The sequence below is a fragment of the Citrus clementina genome, unplaced genomic scaffold, assembly GCF_000493195.1.
Source record: "Citrus clementina cultivar Clemenules unplaced genomic scaffold, Citrus_clementina_v1.0 scaffold_1, whole genome shotgun sequence".
NCBI lineage: Eukaryota > Viridiplantae > Streptophyta > Magnoliopsida > Sapindales > Rutaceae > Citrus > Citrus x clementina.
In genome coordinates this window covers 23,456,042-23,478,300 of record NW_006263303.1, presented here as the reverse complement: position 1 = coordinate 23,478,300, position 22,259 = coordinate 23,456,042, and the positions used below count along the sequence as shown (strand labels likewise).

The 22,259-nt window shown below is 35.7% G+C and overlaps 4 protein-coding genes across 6 annotated transcripts; 1 reads left to right on the top strand and 3 right to left on the bottom strand.

Annotated features, from left to right (window-relative positions):
* Nucleotides 1-4,860: 4,860 nt before the first annotated feature.
* LOC18055143 (nuclear transcription factor Y subunit B-9) lies at nt 4,861-5,580 on the bottom strand. The gene has a single exon (XM_006452529.1). It carries the CDS (start codon nt 5,578-5,580, stop codon nt 4,861-4,863), a length of 720 nt encoding a protein of 239 aa, XP_006452592.1.
* Nucleotides 5,581-7,886: 2,306 nt separating this feature from the next.
* LOC18055142 (NAD-dependent protein deacetylase SRT1) lies at nt 7,887-15,006 on the bottom strand. Of its 3 annotated transcripts, none has more exons than XM_006452528.2 (14): nt 14,768-15,006; nt 13,766-13,795; nt 13,581-13,673; nt 12,609-12,728; nt 12,188-12,288; nt 11,863-11,971; nt 11,409-11,488; nt 10,709-10,787; nt 10,322-10,375; nt 9,895-9,991; nt 9,190-9,272; nt 8,803-8,870; nt 8,536-8,638; nt 7,887-8,428 (listed from the first exon to the last, which is right to left on the bottom strand). In XM_006452528.2, the coding sequence occupies exons 1-14, from the start codon at nt 14,864-14,866 to the stop codon at nt 8,147-8,149; spliced, it is 1,398 nt and encodes a 465-aa protein (XP_006452591.1). In that variant the 5' UTR covers nt 14,867-15,006; the 3' UTR covers nt 7,887-8,146. The 3 variants fall into 3 exon arrangements, with proteins under 3 accessions (XP_006452591.1, XP_024033901.1, XP_024033900.1); XM_024178133.1 differs by having other exon boundaries at nt 13,766-13,800; nt 14,768-14,846; XM_024178132.1 differs by lacking the exon at nt 13,766-13,795.
* Nucleotides 15,007-17,100: 2,094 nt separating this feature from the next.
* On the top strand, nt 17,101-17,559 carry LOC112095764 (vegetative cell wall protein gp1). Its single transcript, XM_024177895.1, has one exon. The coding sequence runs from the start codon at nt 17,101-17,103 to the stop codon at nt 17,557-17,559; it is 459 nt and encodes a 152-aa protein (XP_024033663.1).
* A 2,353-nt stretch (nt 17,560-19,912) lies between these two features.
* Nucleotides 19,913-21,585, bottom strand: LOC18055141 (fasciclin-like arabinogalactan protein 1). The gene is made up of 2 exons (XM_024177428.1): nt 20,846-21,585; nt 19,913-20,589 (listed from the first exon to the last, which is right to left on the bottom strand). Exons 1-2 carry the CDS (start codon nt 21,485-21,487, stop codon nt 20,005-20,007), a joined length of 1,227 nt encoding a protein of 408 aa, XP_024033196.1. The 5' UTR covers nt 21,488-21,585; the 3' UTR covers nt 19,913-20,004.
* Nucleotides 21,586-22,259: the final 674 nt, after the last annotated feature.

The following is a 22,259-nucleotide window of genomic DNA, read 5'->3' as shown; positions in this document are numbered from 1 at the left end:
GGTATTTTTATTGGTGACCTTATGGTACAATATGTTATTATAGGTATTAAATTGTTAATTATCGAATTATGATTGTATTTTATTTGATATTATTAAATAAACTGTTGAATTTTAAATTATATTGTAAATTATTAAATTATAATTTCTGCAAATCTAAATATCCAAAACATTTGCCCCAATCCGTACAAATATTACTGGCATTTAGATATGCATATTTTTTTTCTCGTATCTGAATGCAAATCCAAATAAAAACATATTAATTCAAATCCTGATTCGGGTTCACCTACATCCGGATTTTACCATCCCAATTACTTTGTTCAAATTTACAAATAATCTCATCACTAATGGGTCCTAACATATAGCTCCCTGATTTTGGAGAAACAACATCCAAGAGCATAGTTTTCATTTTGTTTCAAGTACGTCCATGAAGTATTGAAACGTCAAGGCGGGCAACCTCAGAAAAAACACCACCAACTTCATATTCATGGGCAATGACCAGTTTCATTAATTAACATCCTCGCAGTAAAATTTAAACATTGAAATAAAAAAATTGAAATTCAAATTATGCCTTCCTCAACGCATAAAAGTACTCGTTTTAGATTATTAAGCTATCTTCCCTGCAGGAGACATCATAACAAACTTCCTCGAATCTTTATTAGTAAACTGAATTCTCACAAAGTTTATTATTGATCAAATTATCATCTCATCGGTAACCTCTATTGTTGTGAGATGGTTTTGCAGAAGGGGTTTTTAAAAATTTCACTAAGCATATGATAACAACGAGGTCCCTTTTCGCCAAGTTTTTTCTCCATTAGGATTTTCCTGCTCACTTGAAAACAAATTAAAAAGGAAATTGGAAAATTACCATGCATTATGACTAATTACAGTTAACAACTCTTGAAAATAATTTGTGCATGATTATATTTAATTTTGCTTGACCTTCGTATAAGACTGCCAAACATCTTCACATGCATGGATGGACTCTGTTGATCTTTGAATCCCTCTACCCATCCCCTCACGAGCCTTGAATTTTTTAAAATTACGATACAACTTACATAATTTGATCATATTTTCACTTCAGATTATTGACTGCATATGTCTTACAAAACGAATTTAGTGAAGAGATGATTGCCAAATGCGACCCATGCTCTTCAAATTTGAAGTTTAATTGCATTTCCCATCTTGTTGCTTTGTAGAGTATCTTAATGAAACGCTCGTCTATAGGCATTGTCCACAGAGCATCATCACCATCCTCTCTCTTTGAAGCCCTGCTAGCAACATCTGTTAAAACCTAATCAATATAGGTAGGTAGAACGTGACAATACTGAAATTTCAAACCCATATAAATTATTTATGCTTAATAATTAATGTCAAGTAAGAGAGGTGTTGCTGCCCTCCGAGACCTAAATGTTATGCTCGTTTTAACATTCACTTCAGCAAATACATAAATGCACACAAATTGGTGGCTTATTGAAAGTAAAAACAGTAACTTAACTTGAGAGACTCTTTTTATCAGCCAATGAGAGACACACAAAACAATTAATAATATACAGGTGTGTAAAATCTTTAAAAGTTAAAGGAGACAGAGATGAGTCGATCAACTTTATCCCTCCTGCAATCCCACTTCTGTATATGCAACTTATATAAGCTGTAAGCAATTAATAAATTAATAAAAGAAATAAAGCAGAAGCACTGACAAAATACATGTATATCTGTACTGCTAGGTTACGCATAAATGACTTACATTTTTTTGTCCAACTCTCAGCCGATGCGGTAGATTTTCCCAAAGCAAGGGAGCCTCCTTGTGAAAAGATTGACAACGAAGGGTCTTAATGTTGAAGACATGCACCCTTACAAGTTCCAAAAAGAACTCGCGGGATTAAAACTCATCATCAATGAAATAAATGCAATTTGCTTCAAAGTCGGGTCCACTACTAAAATGCCCAGTGGCAAGAGAACAATATTTCATTATCACCCATATTTCTCGCCTCAATCCACTCCAATCTTGGCCAACCCTACCTGTAAACCTAAAAATATAGGGTATCCTTGGAATCGTAGAACAAGCAACAATTCACCCTCCAACTCCACCAAGTAGCCTGTTCTACTAAGCTTCTTAACATCAGTGACAAGCAGTTTTATTGCTTCAGCCCCAGAGTTAACAAAATTTATATGCAAGAGGGCACCATGATGATAAGCACCAAGGGCATAGAATTCATTCCTGTAACATATGATATCATGAAAAACTTACATTATTCCCATTTACCCTCGTCTAGTTACTGTCTCCAGGTCTACAATTACTCAATTTCATGTCACATATGTTTCTAGCAAGAACTCAGCAGTCGGAGTCCAAAGGGTGATCAATCTAAAATTCTGATCCGGTCAGCAGCTTGGCTCTTTCGTTGTCGGTACTGGCGGTGGCGGTAAATTGATTCGGTCCCTGGTGAAAAGGTTTATGAGGTAAATATTTTTATTTTTGTTGATTCTACTAATTATTTACTAACTTTGATATGATTATCTTAGTTGTGTTATTTTGACATGTATGGTTAGTAGGGAAGGAAGGATTTTGAGAAACAAATCAGGGCCCCCATCGCCTACATTTGTCAATAAAACTAATGTAAATATCGTTTGGCACACAAACAACGCATTTCTTCAGTATCCTAACATATATTATGTATGAACAAAATTTAAAAGAAACAACGAAAATGTGTTCTTTTTCTATAAATTTGTATTAAAAGAATCCGTATCACTATTAATCTTCTCTTTTCTTTTTTCTTTTCTCTGGTATGTGATAAACATTGTTTTATACTCTCCTAATAAATTTAATACTAATAAAATAATGTTAAAAATATAGGTACACAGATGAAATATTGAAAGAAATTGATCTTCTAAAAATTTTTGTCGAAAAAAGCCTATTTAACAAGTAGGGTGATTTCGATGGTGGTTCAAACGACTTAGGTGAATAATAACAATTGACTAAGAAAACAAGCAACTAGTTGTTCAATTTTTTGCTGATCTAAAAAGTTGAAGATGTGTTATGCTGTAAGTATAATGTATTATGTAAGAGAATAACTACATTAATTTTATTTCCTATGAATATATATGTAGATAATTTTATTTCCTAAAGATATGTAGCTACTAAAATTTACAATAATTAAGAGCAAAAAAAAAATATAATTAAATGCAAAATAATAAATAATTGTAACAATGAAAGTACATATATAGTTTAAGAATAATAATAATAATAATTTGATAATGAGTAGATGAATATCCAAAAATAAATAAATAAATAAAATTATGAATTTCAAAATCTCTAAAAGTTAAAATTACGCATAAAAAGATATGCAAAGCATAACAAATAATTAAATGACAAATAAAAATAACTCAATGACAGGAGAAGAGAGAGCACACTCCCAACAAAAGCAAAGACTCTTTAGCTAATGGCGGGTTGTACTCTCTCTCTTCTGTCATCAAACCAAGCTATTAGTTAAGCAAGTTACCATCAATGTAAATATAATACGCACACGCTACACAAATTAACAAACAAAGAAAACGAAACAAGCAGCTTCATCATGCGAGATCATGATATTTTCTGAAGAGATCAAACAAACAAGAATGAAAGGGAAAATGAGAGAAACGTACAAGCTCAGCACTCCATCGTTGCATTTGCTCATACTTGATATATATGTAGAATGAGCTAGCGCCTTTTATAGAGATTTTTTTTTGATCGCTCACCGTCACGGTCACGGTCACGGTCACGTTCACAGTCACAGTCACAGTCACCGTCACCGGACGCTAGCCAATAACGCATGCATTGTAATTAATACGGCCTATAAGTAAGCAGCTCTGTACTTACTTGACCGTTTCTACACAGACAAAGACTCTTCTCGTAAGCAATTGGCTTCTTTCATTTAATTAATTAATTGTCGCATTCAATTATTAATTGCCTTTTCCAGAAGATTTTGCTTTTGCTTGTTCATGCACAGTGCTTATACTGCCAAGAAAAGCGACAGACAACGAACCCTGAGACGGTGACCGCCTACCGCAGCTGCCCACACAGTCGCGACCCTGGGCTGCTCGATTGGGACACGTGGTTTGCATGCCGGATTGACCGTCCCGTCCCGTCCCGTCCCACACGGATCACGTAATCTTGTCAAAGTTGACTAATATTAGGAACCGCCTTAATTTATTTGATATTTTGCTAACAATTAATTAATGGGTTCCCTTAAATGTAACTTACTACCCACCAATTCACTTGACTCCACTAGTTTGTTACTCATTTTTATACTAAAATATCTAATTATAAGTTAAAATAAATATGACTTAGAAATACCTTTAATTAATATGTTCTGGGGCTGACAATGTTACTGAATCACCTGAAAATAGGTTTGCCCAAATTTGGAATGGCTGCTGTATTGAGAATTTGACGTTATTTTGTGCAGAAAAAACTACAGAGGAGCGTGCATAGAAAATTTGTCAGGAATATGGAAAAGTAATTCTCATATTTCCTAAAACGTAGCTGTGGCCAAGTTTTCGATCTAGTTTAATTAAGGCAACTTCTTAGGTCACCGTGACATTTACAAGCCCAAAGATCACAGCCGTCCAATTAGCTGACCGCATCACAATTCTGAAATAATTAAAAAAAGATATTTTTAATTCAAGAAAATTAATTTCAACCATCACTGTTTTTTCCTCCCCAACGTTTGTATTAATGATTTCAAAATACAAATAAATAGGGATAGGAAAAATAAATTATTAGAAAATCCAACCAATGTCATCTTTCCATTCTTAAACAGTTTCAATTGTGTCTTATTATTGTAACAATAAGAACTCTGGGTTCAAAAGCCAATTAATTAGCCCAAATCATTTGAACTGAGCAAACGGGTCAAAGCCGGGAAGATGATTATGACCGGTAGCCTGGGAGGAGGATCCACTGCCAGAGCCGGACCCTTCCCTCAAGAACCCGCCGATAGACGGATCGAAAACGCCTTGCTGGGGGCCCATGTTGAAGACGGGCCCAAAAGGGCCGGGGGGCAGTCCAAACAACCCGTAATCCACAGAAGGGCCGCGCCTCGGCATTGGTATGGGCTCCTTGTGTTGAGCGGCAGTACGCTCGTGCTCACTGTCGCGGAACCGGTTCAGGAAAATAGAGAGCGGCTCGACGTAGTTGTCGAAGCCCAATTTGCCCATGGCCCAGACGACATCCTCGGCGGTGATGGTCTTGCGCTGCTCGCGATGGCAGCGTTCGTTGGCCTCCCCAGTGATAAAGCTGATGTACTCGGAGACACACTCTTGGACGGTCTCTTTTGCGTCGTCGGAGATTTTGGCGTGAGGCGGGAGGATGCGACGCATAATGCGTATCACGTTGGCTATCGGCATGTATTGGTCCTGCTCGCGGACAACGCATGGTGCTCCGGCAGGCGGTAGCAGTGACTGCAATGGAAGCTGTTGTTGTTGCTCATTTGGGACGTTGTTATAGCTGCTGCTGCTGTTGTTGTCGACGTTGGCGTGTATCGCGGCGGCGATGGCGGCGGAGTCACGCCTTGGATGAGTTGTCGAGGCTGAAACCAAATGTGACACCATTAGTGCATGTATTTGTACTAAATTACTACCATGTTATGAAATGTACATGATAAATAAAATGATATTAATTAAATTAAATAATAAAAAAAATGTGTTGTTTTTTTTTTTAAAAAAATTTGGCTGGCAGCCACGTCAGCAGAAAAATACAAACGGAATAAACCTGAAATAGTGGGAAAAACGGACGCCAGGTCATACATTTGCGCGGCATACGTGGCGAAAAGGAGCGCATGCCAGGCGCAAAGAAGGTGTGGGGGTCCCGCGAAAGGCAATCTGAGGATTAGGGCCCCACCACTTCACCACTGTTGAGATTCTTTGTTTTATTTGTTGTTTTTGTCAAAGTCAAAGCCTTTTCCTCTTCTCCATGGTGAATTTATTATTAAGGGTTGAATGTTCCCTATGAAATCCGTGGACACATTCTTGATTTGAAAGGAAAAAAATGTGTTTGTTTTCATAGAAAATCAAAAATTACGAAAAGAAAAATGAGTTTAATTTTTAGGGTTCGTAGTTATAATTTATAAATAAATCTATTAATTTGCTGATTGGAGGTCCACAGTCAAGGAGACTTCATGCATGCAAGCCATGTCAGTAAAAGTATAAAAGAGCAAACAATTGTTTCGAGTATACTTTTTCTGAATATATTTATGAAGGGTAAAGATAAAATAGAAGATATATTATCAAGAGAGAAAAAAAAAACACTAAGCAAAATAGAAACAGAGCCGACCAGCCGTTACCGTAAAATAGAATGGAGAGCAAAAAGGTGGCTAATTTTTTTTTCTTTTTTTTTTTTTAATTTTTGGGGGCAAAACTCAGCCTAAGATGATGTTCGAATCACGTCAAATCATTACGAAAAGAAAGGAAAAAAATCGAAAATGAAGAAGAAAAACGTTTGCATGGGTATCTAATAATTAACACAGGTAAATCAAAATCTGCCCAAAATCAAAAGCATATTAATTTATCTATTTAGTTTCAAATAGAAGATCGATCAATTGAGGAAAAAAAAGCCATGCATGCATGAAATAAAGAATATGAATATACAAAATTAGATAAAAGTAAAATGAAAAAGTGTAGAAGAAACAAAATCTAACTAATTAAAAAGCTAGGGTACATAAAAATGTTGTTACCGGTACTTGCTCTTGCAAGCTTGTTGGGATAGCCTCTGAATCCGTCTTCACGTTCCATAGGAGCTAATTATCTCAAAATAATTTTATAATATAGTTTATTTCTCTCTTTCTCTCTAAGGGCTTGTGTTTGGGCAGACAATATACCAATAAGCCGTCGAGTGAATTTATAGAGAGGCTCCGTTGGGAAACCACAAATGGGAAACACGGCGTTTTTACCAAGAATAAATAACCCAGTATTGCCGGTGAGTACAGTCTCTCTGATTGGGAACTTGATGCTTTTACCGGGAGTAAAAGGTGGAAAATTTACAACCCCAAATAGATTGATTTTCTTTCAAATACTTACAAAAAGGTAGTACTAAGCCTTGTTTAATGATAACCTAACTATGGAGACTTGAAACTTTGAGAGAGAGTGTGGTAATTTTCGGTGTTAATTTGAAATTTGCCATATTTGAAGAGTGTTTCTTTAGCCATGCATTTATTTTTGAAGTTGGTGGAATTTTTTTTTTTTGTGGGAGGTTAAATATATATGGGTTTGTCTTAATAATTTACAGAATTCTAGTGACAAAACCTAATAAAGACATTTCTTTTGGGTTGTGTGATTCTTTTGTTTTACAATTTTCAACGCTGAGTCATTCCTTTTTAAGTTGGTGAATTTGCCCCCCGCAATGTAAATATTTCTTTTATACCCACTTCTCAAAATGATTTTGTATGTTTTCAAATTTATAATATGTGTATGAAATGAATTTATGATAAACGTAAGTAAATTGAAATACATTACAATAAAGATTAATAAATTTTGGTATGTTTCAATATATATATGATTCTAGTTATCATTATCTTAATATGAATAGTTGTAATTTGTCGTGCGCAATAAATTTATTATTAATTCATTAAATGAAGTAGTGGAATTGACATCTCATATTTTGTTTTAATTCTGAAACATCATGTTCATGACCTATTTATTGAATTCGAGCCAATAAAGCATCGGCGCATGTTGAAGCTAGCCGTTAAACTAATCCGTCATACTCAATAAGAATTCCCAATATTAATTTACCGGACGTACATGTGCATAATAACTATAAAGCCAGCGATATCCATTGAGCAGCCGAACATCTTTAATTCTTCGTCACCTTTAATCAATTGAATGTGTCGTCCTAATAGCATTTCACCATGAAGCCTAGGAGCTGGGAAAGTATACTGCATTAAGAATGTGTTTGTCACTATACATTGAATAAATGATACCACTAGCAGCTCTTTGAGAAAGGCCTGCTATGGGTCATCTAAGCATTCAAAATCTGGTGAATCAAGTTGCCGTCTATCCTAACCCATTGCTGGGGGAGACTGAGTGTGAAATCTAACAAAATTCACTCAGTTCAAACTTACGGGTTTCATTCATTCAGATGAACTATGACATATGTACAAGTACCAAATTGAAAGCCTAGACCTTATGATCTTGATTTACGCTTACGACTATTTGACCGCTTCTTGGATGTTTCAGTACCATTCACACCATCTTTTAGCCATTTCAGATCGCCGTTACTCAGACAATTGGATTCAAAAGTTTTGACATTGCTTACAATGGCATAGACTGTGACCTCACTTTTGGGGGATGATAAGACCTTTCTCTCAATTACTTCATTCTGGCCACAGCCTAAATCTTGAAATGCTGTCTCTCTTAGCCTTTGGAATATGTCGTCCTTGTCAAGTTCAAAACACTTGGGCGGAACCTGCACAGCAATAAGGAGTTATGTTGTCAGGCTGGCATAACAATGCCACCTAGAAATATACAAACAAGTACGACAAAATTCAGTTGGGTTTCCTTAACTCCTCTCACCTTAAAATCAAAAGGGATATTAATTTGGGTGCAAGGACATCCACAACCATCGCTAAAGTTGAGTTTCAACTTGATGTCAAATGTTTCATTAATAACAGTTCTCCTGATAGACAAAATGAAAATGTGAGAGGAGAACAAGTTTGAATAAAATGTAAATGTTTGCATGAAATCAAACCCATCTTTCTCAATAAAAAGGTAAGCTGCAAATATAATTTTTCAATTGTATTTTACAGAGTGTAACAAAGGATAGGATAGGATTGGATTTACCTTTTCAGCTGAAATGGCTGCTTATCCAAACTAGCTTCTTTGTACTTTTGCCTGTCTGAGAAGGAAACCTAGGATGCAGATCAAGCAGAAAGTTGAAGAGTAGGTAAGATAACAACAACACGTGAATTAGCTACAACAATGTCCATTTGAAACAGGCATCATGAGCAATATAATCAACAGTGTCAACAGTTGCTGTGCGAAGTAAAATTAACATGACTTCACAAAAAACAATCCAATAAACATTCCCATCGAATCTTGTGGTCCTTGATTTTCATTAAGAGAAAAGCAAAACATGGCAAAGAACATGGTGCTTGACTGATATCAAAGGGACTTCAGAGAGTACTTCCAAAAGAAAATGTGCACAATGGCATGGCAAAGGAAATTCACCTCAACAGACTTGATGAATGGCAATTGAGCAGTTTGTCCATGTACACTTGTTATCCGAAGAGTCCAGTTCACAAATTTTTTATCTGTAATATTAATGAATGGACCATGTGAGAAAGCTATAAACTGAAGCCAAAAATGCTGGACACGGCAAATAAAATAATGGTAGATGTTTCACGCTGCCAACAATCTTGGCTCACTTAATTTGATTAATTTGAGATGCATGTAAGGTTCTTGGTTCAAGGTTTTGTTATGTTCTCATAATACATAGATCAGGAAGCATTTTATTCTTAAGGAACAGATACTCATACATTTCAGTGAAACAAATAGACATCATTTTGCAAGTGGTATGAGAGTCATGAAAGCCATAGACAACTCGTTCTACAAGGGACATCGTACAAGACTCATGAAAGCTGGTCAGCTCGTTTTACAAGGGACATCGTACAGGACTTGCGAAAGCTGGTCAGCCAAAGAAGAAGCTCTATCACCAGATCCAATAAAAACAAAAAAGTTCCCATTGATAATCCCAAGAAAACTATTAGATCTATTGACTGGTTAGTAACATTATATTCTCTATATTTTGTCGATGAACCATAAAAGAAGAATAAAATGCATTGGCCAAGCACGTAGAACATGCATGAATATGTACTTCTCAGTATACCTGGACAGAATAATTAATTGATGGATTACAAACTCAGAAAAAGATACCTGAACTCAAAGATTGTGTTACAATGATCTGCAAGAGGTCAATCCTGATATATGGAGGAATCCGCAAATTAAGCAAGTCCATCACTCCTGCAACAACCTGTTCTTTTCCAAATTAATATAGGATATATGGATAAGGAGAATTATATTGGAAATGCATACTTTAGGCGAATATCTAAGCTAAAAGCTCCAGGTAAGTATACTTTTCAGTTTTCACTGCAAAAGTAGCAGAACAGTAAACGAATACCAAAAATATATTGATATTCTAAAGTGGATTTTCAACTTCAGCTGCACTGAAGGAGATAAAAACTTTTAGGTAAATGCAACTTTAAGGCTAATTCATCAATTTAGAGCCAAGGGGGGAACTCCAAAGGAAAAGGAGGAAGAAACAAATGAAAATCATTCGGCCTCAACACGAAAAATCAATTACCTTATCTACAAACCCATGGATCACCAAACTTGCTTTCTTGTCCTTCGGAGTTTTCTGTGAAACACAACACAACGCAGCAAACAAGGTAACTAGAATAGCATTGAACAAGAAGATATGAAAGTCAATAGCCTTACAAAAAAAAATATATAACAGGGAAACAACAATTAGTTATTGCATTACTTATAATCCCCATAAAATTACAGCATTTTATGTGATTTTTAGAGGTGTAAATATGACAATTTCTGATTGTGGTATAATTCTATCGCGAAGGTTTGTATAGCTCAGCACTCTCATTAGACAAAGTACAAATTTATGGCACAAAAGTTCGGAGCAGTAAATATAAAATTTAAAGGTAAGCTGTACATGCAATTAAACACAGAGGAGTACCTGAAGATTCACAATTACAATCTTTCCCCCACCTCGGAGACATTTAAGAGGCAAATTGCATGCAGGAGTTATCTGCAAACTGTAGAATGTAATCATGAATATGTGTGAAGGTGTTTATGTAATTGTCTTTAGCATGCTGCACATTCATTTGTTAAGGTGACACAAAATAACGACAACTCTTTAGTGCAATAGTAAAAGCCTTGGGCTACAAAAGTGCAAGTCTTTTGGGAAGGTTTTTGCCTTTGCTTCAGATGTCGATACTGTTTAGCCCTTTCAAGATATAAACTTTTTTCATTTATGAGATGCTCTCTTATTTGTAAATTCTAAGGGTGTTTTTGGGGCTAGTCGACATCTTGTTCACCTTTCGTAAATTTTTATCTATAAGCAATCTGCCTAACTATTTTCTAAAAAGAGTGGCCACTATTTGCAGAAGATTAAAACCGTAAGGAACCTGCTTTGACAAGACCCATGTCAAGTAATGATCAAGGTATGATAGAGTAAGGGATCAGGTTGTCATGTTAATTACATAAGGATCATCAAAGATGACTGATGCATATCGAAGCAATACATAGCTCAGATGTATACCCTCAAGATTAAAACATGTACAGTTAATATTGTTTGCATAATTGTCGTAATGCAAACAAATCCAAAAAGGACCGCCTGTTAAACAAAATAATCTTGATCACAGAACCTTTACTACCTAGTACCGAGGCAAAGTACAACATCAGCAATTTTACAGTGCTTTTCTGCTGGATTCATCTCCTTGGGGGGCAGAGCATCCTGCACAGAGAGAGAAATTTTCAGCAGAAGTTATTTTGTTTTCCAGAGGATTCAGAATGAGCTAAAATAAGATCATAGAGCCAGCTGTCTGTCCTAAGAATTTCGTTCATACTCAAAGCTATCTTCTTAAGTCTGTCAAGTCTATTTATATTAACCAATGCTACAGGATTTGACTATAAATTTGCTTTTACTATGGAAGCTATGAAGACATATTCACGCATAATCCTTCACTAACAGAAATTCACAGTGATGCAACTTAAAAGAAATGGCTAGATTGTCTATAAACGTATCAGGAACAGCCTAATATTTCTTCGGTTGCAAGGAACAAAAAAACAAAACATAAAGATTCAACCAGAGAGTATGAAACATAATACCTCCCAGTCAAGAACTGTATCCCTAAGTTTTGCTCCACATTTTAGATCAGAACAACGTCGTGATGTCTCTTTTAATCCAATTGTTTCCACCTCAAAGTCACGGAAATACCTTTAAATGTTTAGTAAGAATATTATATTCTGAGAATAGAAATATAAGCATATCAAACAAAACATTAAGTATATAATCAACTGACAGTTGATTAAACAGAAAAGCTCCGCGTAACCACTTTAACAATGACACCTCAAAAAAAGGAATTATGTAATGAAAGGGCACACATTATATCTAAAGAATAAGCTTAGACTTAAAATAAAGATCATGTCTTACTCGCTTCCACATGAAGGGCAAGCCTCCATGAAGGAATTCCCATGCAATTCTGCAAGCTTCTCCCTTGGAATTCCAGACCGAAGATGAAGGCCATCAACATTCTAGCATTTAGAAGTGATTAAAAATATAAACTGAATCAGATACCTAAGCTGACATGTCTTATTCTAGAAAGAATTCATGATCCATTTCTAGAAAACTAAAGAGGAACAATAGATTTCATCCAAACTCAGTGAATAAACTGAATGAAAAGTGGAGTTAGCAGCAGGTAACGACAGCACCAACTTCAAATTTGACAAACAGGCATTCAGTAGAATAAATAATGAAAAAGGTAAACTTTACTTGAGCATCATCAAAATGAAGTATTTCATAGATGTAGAAAATATAAGAGAGATGACTAAAGAATGGAATGACAGAGATCTACCTGACTAATAACAAACTTTAAAATGCCAGCCTTCTCTAATTCAACCAAAGCCATGTGAGTCATGCCTGGCATAGCGCGATGAAATGGTAGGGAAGCTTCAGGTAAGGGTTTTCCCTCACGCTATATTCAGTAAAAGTGAATCAGGAAGAAGTTTACACAGTTATGATTATATTGCTTACTGCTAATGCAAGCCATAGTAACATGCAGTATGATACAGAATTCTAGAAACAGCTTTGAAAGGAAATGGCAGTATACCACTTATTCCATGGAATAATTCCATTCAGAAAAATAAATTAAAAAAGGCACCTATAATTTCATCATAGTCAACTATGAATACCCATATCTGTGTCCGTGTCTAGACTACAATTATTTTCTATTGGTTGCTTATGTAAGATGCCACCATTCATGTTCCATGAACGTTTTCCACCTACCTATTTCCAAAGTGAAATACTTGGGAAAGAAGTTATATCATCAAATTAGAAGCATTCTAATTGCTACTAACATGAGCCCTAAAATATAGTCTGGGTATTACTTTTCATTTTCCACATTTTTCTTAGTATCTTATAGGATCCCTCCTACTTCATGCTCAAAATACCTCTACCCTCAAAACATGTTGCTGTTACTACTTAAAGTCAATATCAAAGTACATCAATAGAAATAATTTGAAAATTCTGAGGAGTGCTCCAGTGCAGACAAGGTCAAGTAGTCAAAACATGGTCAAAATCAAATTATAGGCTAGATGAGAAGAGGTGCACACATGTGGAACTAGCCATCATATGTCTAGATGGGACAGCTGAGAGCATTGTGGTATATCTATGGTAATCACTCATAAAGCAATTCCCATAAACTGCTTATCCTATTCAAAGTTTATTGAAAGATATTGAGGGAGCATCATTACTGAACAGATGTTATCCTAAAAAAGAACAAGGAATCCATAACAATCCTGGAATCAAATAAAGTTGACAAATTCACCTGCAGTGTCCAAATTCCATTTGGACCTCGAAAATCAGGTATACCACAAGAAGTTGAGATTCCTGCACCTGTAAACACCACTAGATGCTTGCTCTGCAAGTACAAACAGACATCTTAAAGAGGCTGATGCAGATAAATAACAAAAACAACACAAACAAGAAGTCCAGGTTACTACAGATTCGAACCTTCTGTATTAATTTGGCAAGTTGTTCAATCTGCCCTCATAAACATGAAAACAACTTCAGGTTAGCATAAAAAGCATAAAACATGAGACAATCATATCATTTTGTTTCAAGGGGAAAAAAAAATGAGTACCAAAAGCCCTTAAAAGATGAACCATATTAGAGAAAAGATTATGACAGATTAATAATAGTTCTACTGAATTAAATGGAGAGTGCTAAGCATTTAAATAGAACATACATAATAACCTCTAGGTCTACTCACTCAACCCACCTTTTTGGCCCATCTTTAAGTTCTAGCTCAGCTACTGTACTCAGCAGCGGAATATCAAGACATATGAGCCTAAAACCAATAAAAAACCAGACTCGCATATAAAAACCCTAGGTGACTAGCAATCCCCAGCCATTCAATGGGCCTAGTCTTAGCCGAACATAGATGAATCATGATCCACATTGTTGTAAAATTCAATCTCAAGCTAACCAATGAATGTCTTTCTTCAACAGTCAACGATAAAAAGCATAATTCACTCTATTACCATTCTTCAAATACAACTCATCTCTCTGTTCAACCCATATCCAGCATAATCATATAGTAAATAAAAAACATTGCACATTCCCATCAACTGACCTGCAACTGATTAACATTGCTTCAATAAATAAACCACGATTGCCAAAGAAACAACATAACCAAATCCTTAGAGAAGTACCAACCCACCACTAATTTTCAATTCAAGCACCGTTACAACTAGCAAAATTCACTTCTAATGAGCTCAAAAGCCATTATCCACATACCAGATCTCATCAAACAACATAATACAGGTCAGAAACAAAGGCTCATAGCAAACATATGCTATATTGCGGCAGTACTTTAACATAAAAACCTAAGAAGCATTGATGGGTACAGCTGCAAGAATAACAAAATCATGAAAACAAACAAAACTTTAACCAAAAAAAAGAAGAACCAATCCAAGTGTCAAAATGGACTAAAACGAAAGAAAAACGCCTCACTTTTTCTTGCAAATTTTGAGGTGAATCGAAAAATTCAGCCATTCCAACGTTGCCCACATCTTCAATGTAAGAAAGCTTCTCTGCATAGCCTAAAGACATGGCTGTTGGTTTCTCTAATACCAAGTTGTCTCAGGGCCCTTTTTCCGTGTCCTTGTGCTCCTGTTTCTTTTCTTTCTTTGTTCTTCTGCTTTTCTTTTTCTTGCTCAAAAGCACTTATTAGAAGAAGCCTTTTGCTTCTTTTAAGGAGACCCCAAAAGCCAAATGATATTCAGCTTCACTGCATATATGGGAAAGAATTTTTCATGGACGCAATTACTTTAATGTCCATTACTTATTTTACTAAATTATAATTTGATTTAGTTTAGTTCTTAATTTTATTTTTAAACCCTAATAATGAATTAAAACAATATGTGGTGTTAATGTCATTTCCTCTGCAACCATTGCAATGTGATGGTTTATGACAATAGTGTCCCTGGGGCGTTTGCTGGAAATTATCCAATTAAATAGATAATTTTTGCAGATTTAAATACATTTGTATATATTTCTTAACTAGTATTTTTTGTGAATTTATTGTTCATACATTTTATGCAATGTGAAGCCAAGAAAATGTGTGATAAACATAATTTTTAATAGCAGAGATGTTGGTGTTAAATTGCCAAATAATAACCTTTTTTTTAGATTAAAAAATTACTTCATGGGCTGGCTAAATAATTTTTAAAATATTTTTATTTAGTAAATTCGCTCACAATTTAAATTTTATTTACTATCACTCTTTTTTTTTTTTTTTTTTTTTTGAAAACGTGTGACAAGATTGATGTAAATTGTCAAGGAAAGAAGTGACATTTGGCAACATAATTTCTAAAAGCACGGCAATTTTGAGTTGAGATAGGGTTGTTTACAAAATTCAAATTTGCGGAGCTTTATCATCATTGTTGTGATTGACCATGGTTTGAAATAAAGTGTGCATGGCTTATTAGTTATTACAATTTAATGCTTCCAAACGAGAAAAGCAGAGATGGGGTAGCCATGACCAATTGTTCTTGCCATGAGCCCATAAGGCCATAGCGAGAGACGCTCCTTCTTTTTGTGGAGACACATTATGCTTAAATTTGGAAATTATTTATGAGTTTTCTTGGCAGAAGTTGCTTTAAATTTCTATCTTTGTAAATAATTATTTACATTACAATAAATTTGCCATTTTGATTCAAAAATTCATAGCCTCAACTTCAGCGAATTCAACATCCGCACAAAAATCTGTACTCATTGTTACAATTTTCAAAAATATTATAGTACAATTGACTAATGTTATTATGGTAGATTTTTTTTTTTTATATTTATAATGTAAGTGTCTGTTTGGTGTTTGGTAATTGGTATGACTTATTTAATGATTACAAATATGTATTTAATCTCATAAACTTTTATCAAAATTTTTGTTGTTATTTAGTTTTTTTTTAGTAGAGTTTTTGAAAACTAAATAAACTATTTTTCAAGTATTAGGAAAAGCTCAAATGAGCTTTTGGAGTACAGATTGATTTTTTTTTTTAAATAGTAAAATGTCTAAAATATTATTTATTTATTTAACAATTTTATTTCATTATTTTTAAAACATAATTATAAAAAAATTCACCTATTAATATAATTTTTAATAAAAACTCTAATTCACAACTAAGTAATTAAAATTTTTTTTGTATAAAAACTCTACTCATAAAAATTTTACGGAGAAACACTCATTTAAAAAGTTGTACCGTGAACTAAACGGAGCCTAAGCTAATTTTGTTGGTGAAATAGAATCCTCAAAGCAAGACATGCAAATTACTCTTAACAGCGTATTAGTTAGACAGAATCCTCAATGCAAGACATGCAAATTACTCTCAACAGCGTATTAGTTAGACATATGCAGTCTGTAAATATCTGAGCTCAAAACAAGTCGGTTTCCAACAATTTGAAAAACAATTTTCTCCTAAAAGAAATTTTGTATATATGTACTCGAATGATGATCATTCCATTTTCCATTTTCCATTTTCTATTTGTGGCTCAGGATGAATTAATAAAGGCGAAGCTTTATCTTTTTCTTGCATCTGTAGCTAGGGGGATCCACATGCAAAACCAATTTGTGGACTACTCTACAAAAACCCGACAGGTGGTCTGCCATGCGGCACCAGAACCGAAATTCAGAAGAAAGTATAGAATCTTCTTCATAATTCAACCCCCCCATTACATTTATCAAGCGAAAAACTCAAGAGAGTACAGTCGGTATTTCTTGTTGTTAAAATTTCTTCAATCAGGCGAACTCTTTCTTTCTTGCTTCTCAGTATTTGAAAAGTAAGGAAATCATGGTTCCACCAAACAATCCTGTTATCATTTATCTATCACTTGTTTGGACAATATTGGTGTTTGTTCATTTTGATTTTGCAAACTCAAGGGTGATTTCCAAACATGATGAGTTGCCCCAACAAGGTGACTGTGTCAACTGCCACGGTATGTCCCCCCCTCTGCCGCCTTCTTCAGGCTCCGAGTACCCTCTATATGGAGCTCCGCCGCCGCCAGCCTCCGCTTATCCGTCATACGGAGCTCCTCCGCCGCCTGACCCTCTAGGTCAAGGCAACTGCCCTCCTCTTCCACCTCAGTGCTGCCGTTATCCCCCTCCTACCCCTCCAAATACTTACACCCCTCCTGCCCCTCCAAATACTTACACCTACTTTCCAAGTGACAGTATTTTACCTACCCCTTTTCCCACAATCTCTTTAGTGTCCATTATGATGTTTCTTGCTTCATTTGCTCTTTTGTTCTAGTCTTGTTCTTGCATGCTCTGTTTTCAGCTTTTCGTATGCTTAGATATGTGTTTATATAATCTAAACTTCAATTAGTTTGTGAAACTACATATGTCCAAGTAGTACTTGTAATTTAATTGTAATCCTACTTTTATTATTTGTTATCAATCTGTAATTTTCCTCTCCCAGTGAACCTTGCCGATCATCATGGATCATGTTTCTGTGAATGAATTTAGTATCACAATTTACTGTGCATAGTAGTTTGCTTTACCTTTGATAGCAACTGTTGAAAAACTCAGTAGCATTTGATAAACATGTACTTTAATTAATAATTTCTTTTTCTCAACCAACCGCCTATTTTCACAGTAATTAAGTAATTCTATTTAACATCAATTATAGATTTTAAGTCATTTTCATCTCAGTACCACGCGAGCCCCTCATCCCCTTTTTGACTCTTCGAGCCTTGCTAAGTGTACTATATGTGAATTCCTTGCGGTTACATTGACATGGATCCAAGTTTGGTTTGTCGCTTTTGGCGGCAAATGTGACAGGCAGCTTGCCTTATCCTTATTACAAGATTAAAACTTATCCTTTCACATGTAATGCGCGACAGCATGAGGGATATACTGAATCTGGAGAATGTATCACTCATTGTTTGGCAGTCTTTGGTGAATCACCATGCATGGGCAGTCTTGAGAAGTTTCGCAAATCAATTATCGCTGCACCTGCAGTGAGACTGTCGAAAAGACAATTTGATAATAATAACTTCGGTGAACCGTTTGTATGGCAGCTAGGGAGACAAAAGGGCGCGTAGTATCTGCCCAGAACCAGTTTTCATCCTAGGATCTTTCATTGGTTGATTGAATTTGATTGGTGTTGAGCGTCCTACATGGTTGCCCCTTAGCATTGCCTCATGAATCCTTGTGTACTTTAACCTGATTTCACACAAATTGTCACACATCTCACCTTAATATCTCATATTATGTGGATGCATCCATATTCCCAATACAGATACAGTCGTTTGGATCCCTCGATTGGATTGGATTGACTGACTTGTAATGTGATGACCAGCCAGTTAAATGGTAAATTTTTTTTTTAATATTGATTTACATGACTAGAATTGGAACATGTACAATTAATATTTATAATTATATTATATTATTAAAACTCGTGTACATTATTATTCTAAAAATATGTTCAGATTTTTTACCTTCGTTTACTAAGGAGTGCTATTCTAATCACATTCGTGAGAGAGGGGAAAGTCACTGTTCAATTATAAAATAACTAAAAGGACTGCAATGCCATAATATGGTAATAAGTTATGACAAAGGAAATGTTGTCATTTGTTTCCTAGAGTGCTAGATGTAGTCAATTGAATCCTTTGAATTATCATAGTGATCATGTGATCACTGATATATAATTGGAAAATGTTTGGTATAGAGAAGTACGAGAGAAAGACGGAGAGAAACAATGAAAAAAGAAATAGAGAGAGAGAATAAAATTCTCTCGTCTTTCTCTCGTGCTTCTCTCTCTCCAACACTACTCATCTCCAGAAATGCTATAGATGACTCTAGTCTCTAGACAGGTTATCAAAAATAGTAAGTCTTTTATAAAACGTTTTTTTTCTTTTTCTTTATTTTTTTAAAATAAAAGAACATTTCCCGAAGAAACACATGAAAAATACTTGTTCAAGAAGTTACACCAACCAACTGGGCTAACATAGAAAAGGAATTTTCTTGTGCCACAAAAGTTCTGCTCGTATAATGTTGACCAAATGAACTCCAATGCTCTTGTGGGGTGCGTGTGTGGTAAGATCAAAGCAAAGCTTCACGTCAAGAACATGACATGTTTACGGGCCACGTTAGAAAAAGTTAGTATTCACATGCTTTGATCTCATGCTTTTCATCTACAGGAAAAAGCTGTTGGAAAAAGAAGGAATTCTTGGCCGAAGCTAGAAGCCATTTTTCTGCTTATGGGTATATGATTATCTATTCCATCAACAAAAACACAAACTGAAATTGCCCAAAGTGAGACAGTGAAGTCTGAAGATTACAATAAAATGATATACAAAGTACACCAATCTCAACAATTAATCTGTATCAGGGCTATAAATGATGATTGCGTGCAGCAATTTTATGGTAATAAAATAGTGACACGATCCTAATTTATCTTAATCACAACAACAAAGTGTATACATTTAGATGTACAGCCTTTGTCACAAAACAGCTTACACCCATGACTCCATGAGAAAATAAATAACAATCTTTAGAGAAATACAAAATCCTCCTCCAACACAAAGAGAAAAAAAAAATTGAAAAATCACCACACCAGAAACAAATATCTAAATGGGAAAAAAAAAATGAAACACAATTCATTCGGGTATTCACTGATAAAGCGAACATATAGGCCTCACTTATTGGTCCAAAAAGAAAAAAGAAAAAATAGACTAACCAAAAACAGAGAAACTTACAACAACAAAAATCCTAAGCAGAAGCTTAACCCAACAGCAAGAAATCTTGCAGTGCCAACCTTCACACCAGCATTATCATCAGCGGTCTGATCCGCCGGATCATCATCCGGTGAATCAGCAGGGGCATCTGAGCTATCAGATTTGGGGGAGGGTGCTGCTTTCTTGTGCTTATGAGGCTTGGGTGCATCAGCTGCCTTTTCAGGGGCAGGAGCGGGAGCAGGAGTTGGAGCTGCCTTAAATAGCTCCTTAGGCATCAAAACCTTGTCAGTAGTGTACATAGCCACAGGCTGCTCATCGATCAAAGTCCCTGTAATTTTCACAGAGTTAACCTTGGTCTTCAGTGTAACCTCTTCTCCTTCATCTTGCACCGTGAGATCAAACTTCTTTCCTCCATCGGTAGCCAATGTGTTCAACAACCCGTTATTGGATTTCAACATGGACAGGGATTGGTAAACCGGCACACCCAAGAATTCAAGAAACGAAGTCTTGTCCGCCGCACTCAAATTCTTAAACTTGGGTAAAAATGCCTTGAATGGATCATCAAGTGGGCAAAACACAGTCAATCCTCCTATTGCAGCATCCTGCATCAACAATTTCAACTTCCCAATAATATATCTACACATCTCGCAAGTAACCCAGATCTACAAATATTTAAAAAAAATACCTAAATTTAACTAAGATTACGCAAAAAAAAAAACACACTAGTCACCATCACAAAAGACCAATTTTTTTTTATACTACTCGTTCTTTCACATCTATGTATTTCTTCTGCAAGCATACTTTCAGAAATTAAAAACCAAAATTTAAAAATGAAAAAATTGAGATCCATTAGCTGACCTGATAAGTTTTGGAAGCGTCAGCATTAGCCAAAAGAGCATCAGCAAACTGCTTACATCCATGAGCAGACATAATCCCAGTGAGATTAAGCTCAGCGGGTCCCGGCGCCGGAGCCTCCGCCACGTCAGAAGACAAGACCTTGCTGATCTGAATAACGGAAATGTTATAAGGCTTCTCCTCAACGGACTTAACAAAGAGGGCATCGAGTTTTCCACCATTATCCTTGGCGCCAAAACCGACTTTCCCGCCTTTCAAGTCGGTTATGTTAACGAACCCAGATGAGCCGGGGGCCGAACCAGTTGCCTGAAACATGGTGGCGGCCAATGCGGTGCCGTTTGTGATCTGGTGGAGCTTTTTGGCGCCAAAGTAGTCCAAGAGGATGTGGAGGGAGAGGACGTTTTTGACGGTGGTGATGGACGGGTGCTTCGAGAGGAGCTCCGACATGCCGGCGTTGTCGATGGCGCAGACGGTGATGGTGGTCTTGCGGTTGATCTCGTCGGCGAGGTGGGTCACCGACAGGTAGTGGTTGAACGTCGAGAATGAAGGGTGGCCGGCGAGTATGCGGGTGATGTTGTGCGCTTGGGCCGCCGAGACGAGGAGGAGAAGAGAGAAGAGGAGGAATGCCGTTTTGAGCTGCGGCATTGTCGTTTTCGAGGAGAGAGAACGAGAAGAGAGAAACAGAGGAGTTTGATTTTTGAGTTCTTTTGGTTATGGAGCTTGAAGGGAAGTGGAGGGGTTAAAAGTGAGGGGAAGGGTGGAGTAGTTGTTGCTGGAGATAAGGCTTGGATTTGGAAGATTTTACGAAAGATGCCACTGTGTTGGTAAAGCTTAATGAGAGAGTTCTGATACAATCAGATTTAGACCAAATAATAACAAGCAAAGCAACTTCATTTTAGAAATTAAATAACTAAGAAACCCTATTCCATTTCCAATGAGATATTAATAAACCTTGATTATATATAATTAGTTTTAAATAGTCTCTAGAGAGAAGGGAGTAATGTGAAAGTAAGAATATGTTTAGGATTGAGTGTTATAAATTTTAATTTTTTTTACTTTTAATTAGTAATACAGATATATATATATATATATATTATTAATCATAAAAAACGTGATGATTTTAGTTAATGATATGTTAACTATCTAGATTAGTATGGGGGTTTGCTGGAAATTAACTGTTTATAAAGAGGAAATCAAACAACATTAGGGTTTGTTCAATAATTGCTATGGCCTAAACCTAGGACCTTTTGGTATCATAATTTAACGTTTTGTTAGACATTATTTTTGTCTAGGGTTGTGCTTTGAACTCCCTAAAATATAATATTTCTTTCTTGTTGCTTATTTAACAACATAATGTGTTTGAATATTTCAAGTACCGCATTATAACTTGTAAGTGTTTAACAATGTTAAATTTTTT

Coding starts and splice junctions, on each gene's coding strand:
- LOC18055143 (XM_006452529.1), bottom strand. CDS start 5,580: ATGGTGTCACATTTGGTTTCAGCCTCGACAACTCATCCAAGGCGTGAC.
- LOC18055142 (XM_006452528.2), bottom strand. CDS start 14,866: ATGTCTTTAGGCTATGCAGAGAAGCTTTCTTACATTGAAGATGTGGGC. Junction 13,674..13,765: donor TTGCCAAATTAATACAGAAG/GTTCGAATCTGT, acceptor TTGTACTTGCAG/AGCAAGCATCTAGTGGTGTT. Junction 12,289..12,608: donor TAAAGTTTGTTATTAGTCAG/GTAGATCTCTGT, acceptor TCTAAATGCTAG/AATGTTGATGGCCTTCATCT.
- LOC112095764 (XM_024177895.1), top strand. CDS start 17,101: ATGGTTCCACCAAACAATCCTGTTATCATTTATCTATCACTTGTTTGG.
- LOC18055141 (XM_024177428.1), bottom strand. CDS start 21,487: ATGCCGCAGCTCAAAACGGCATTCCTCCTCTTCTCTCTTCTCCTCCTC. Junction 20,590..20,845: donor ACGCTTCCAAAACTTATCAG/GTCAGCTAATGG, acceptor TTGTTGATGCAG/GATGCTGCAATAGGAGGATT.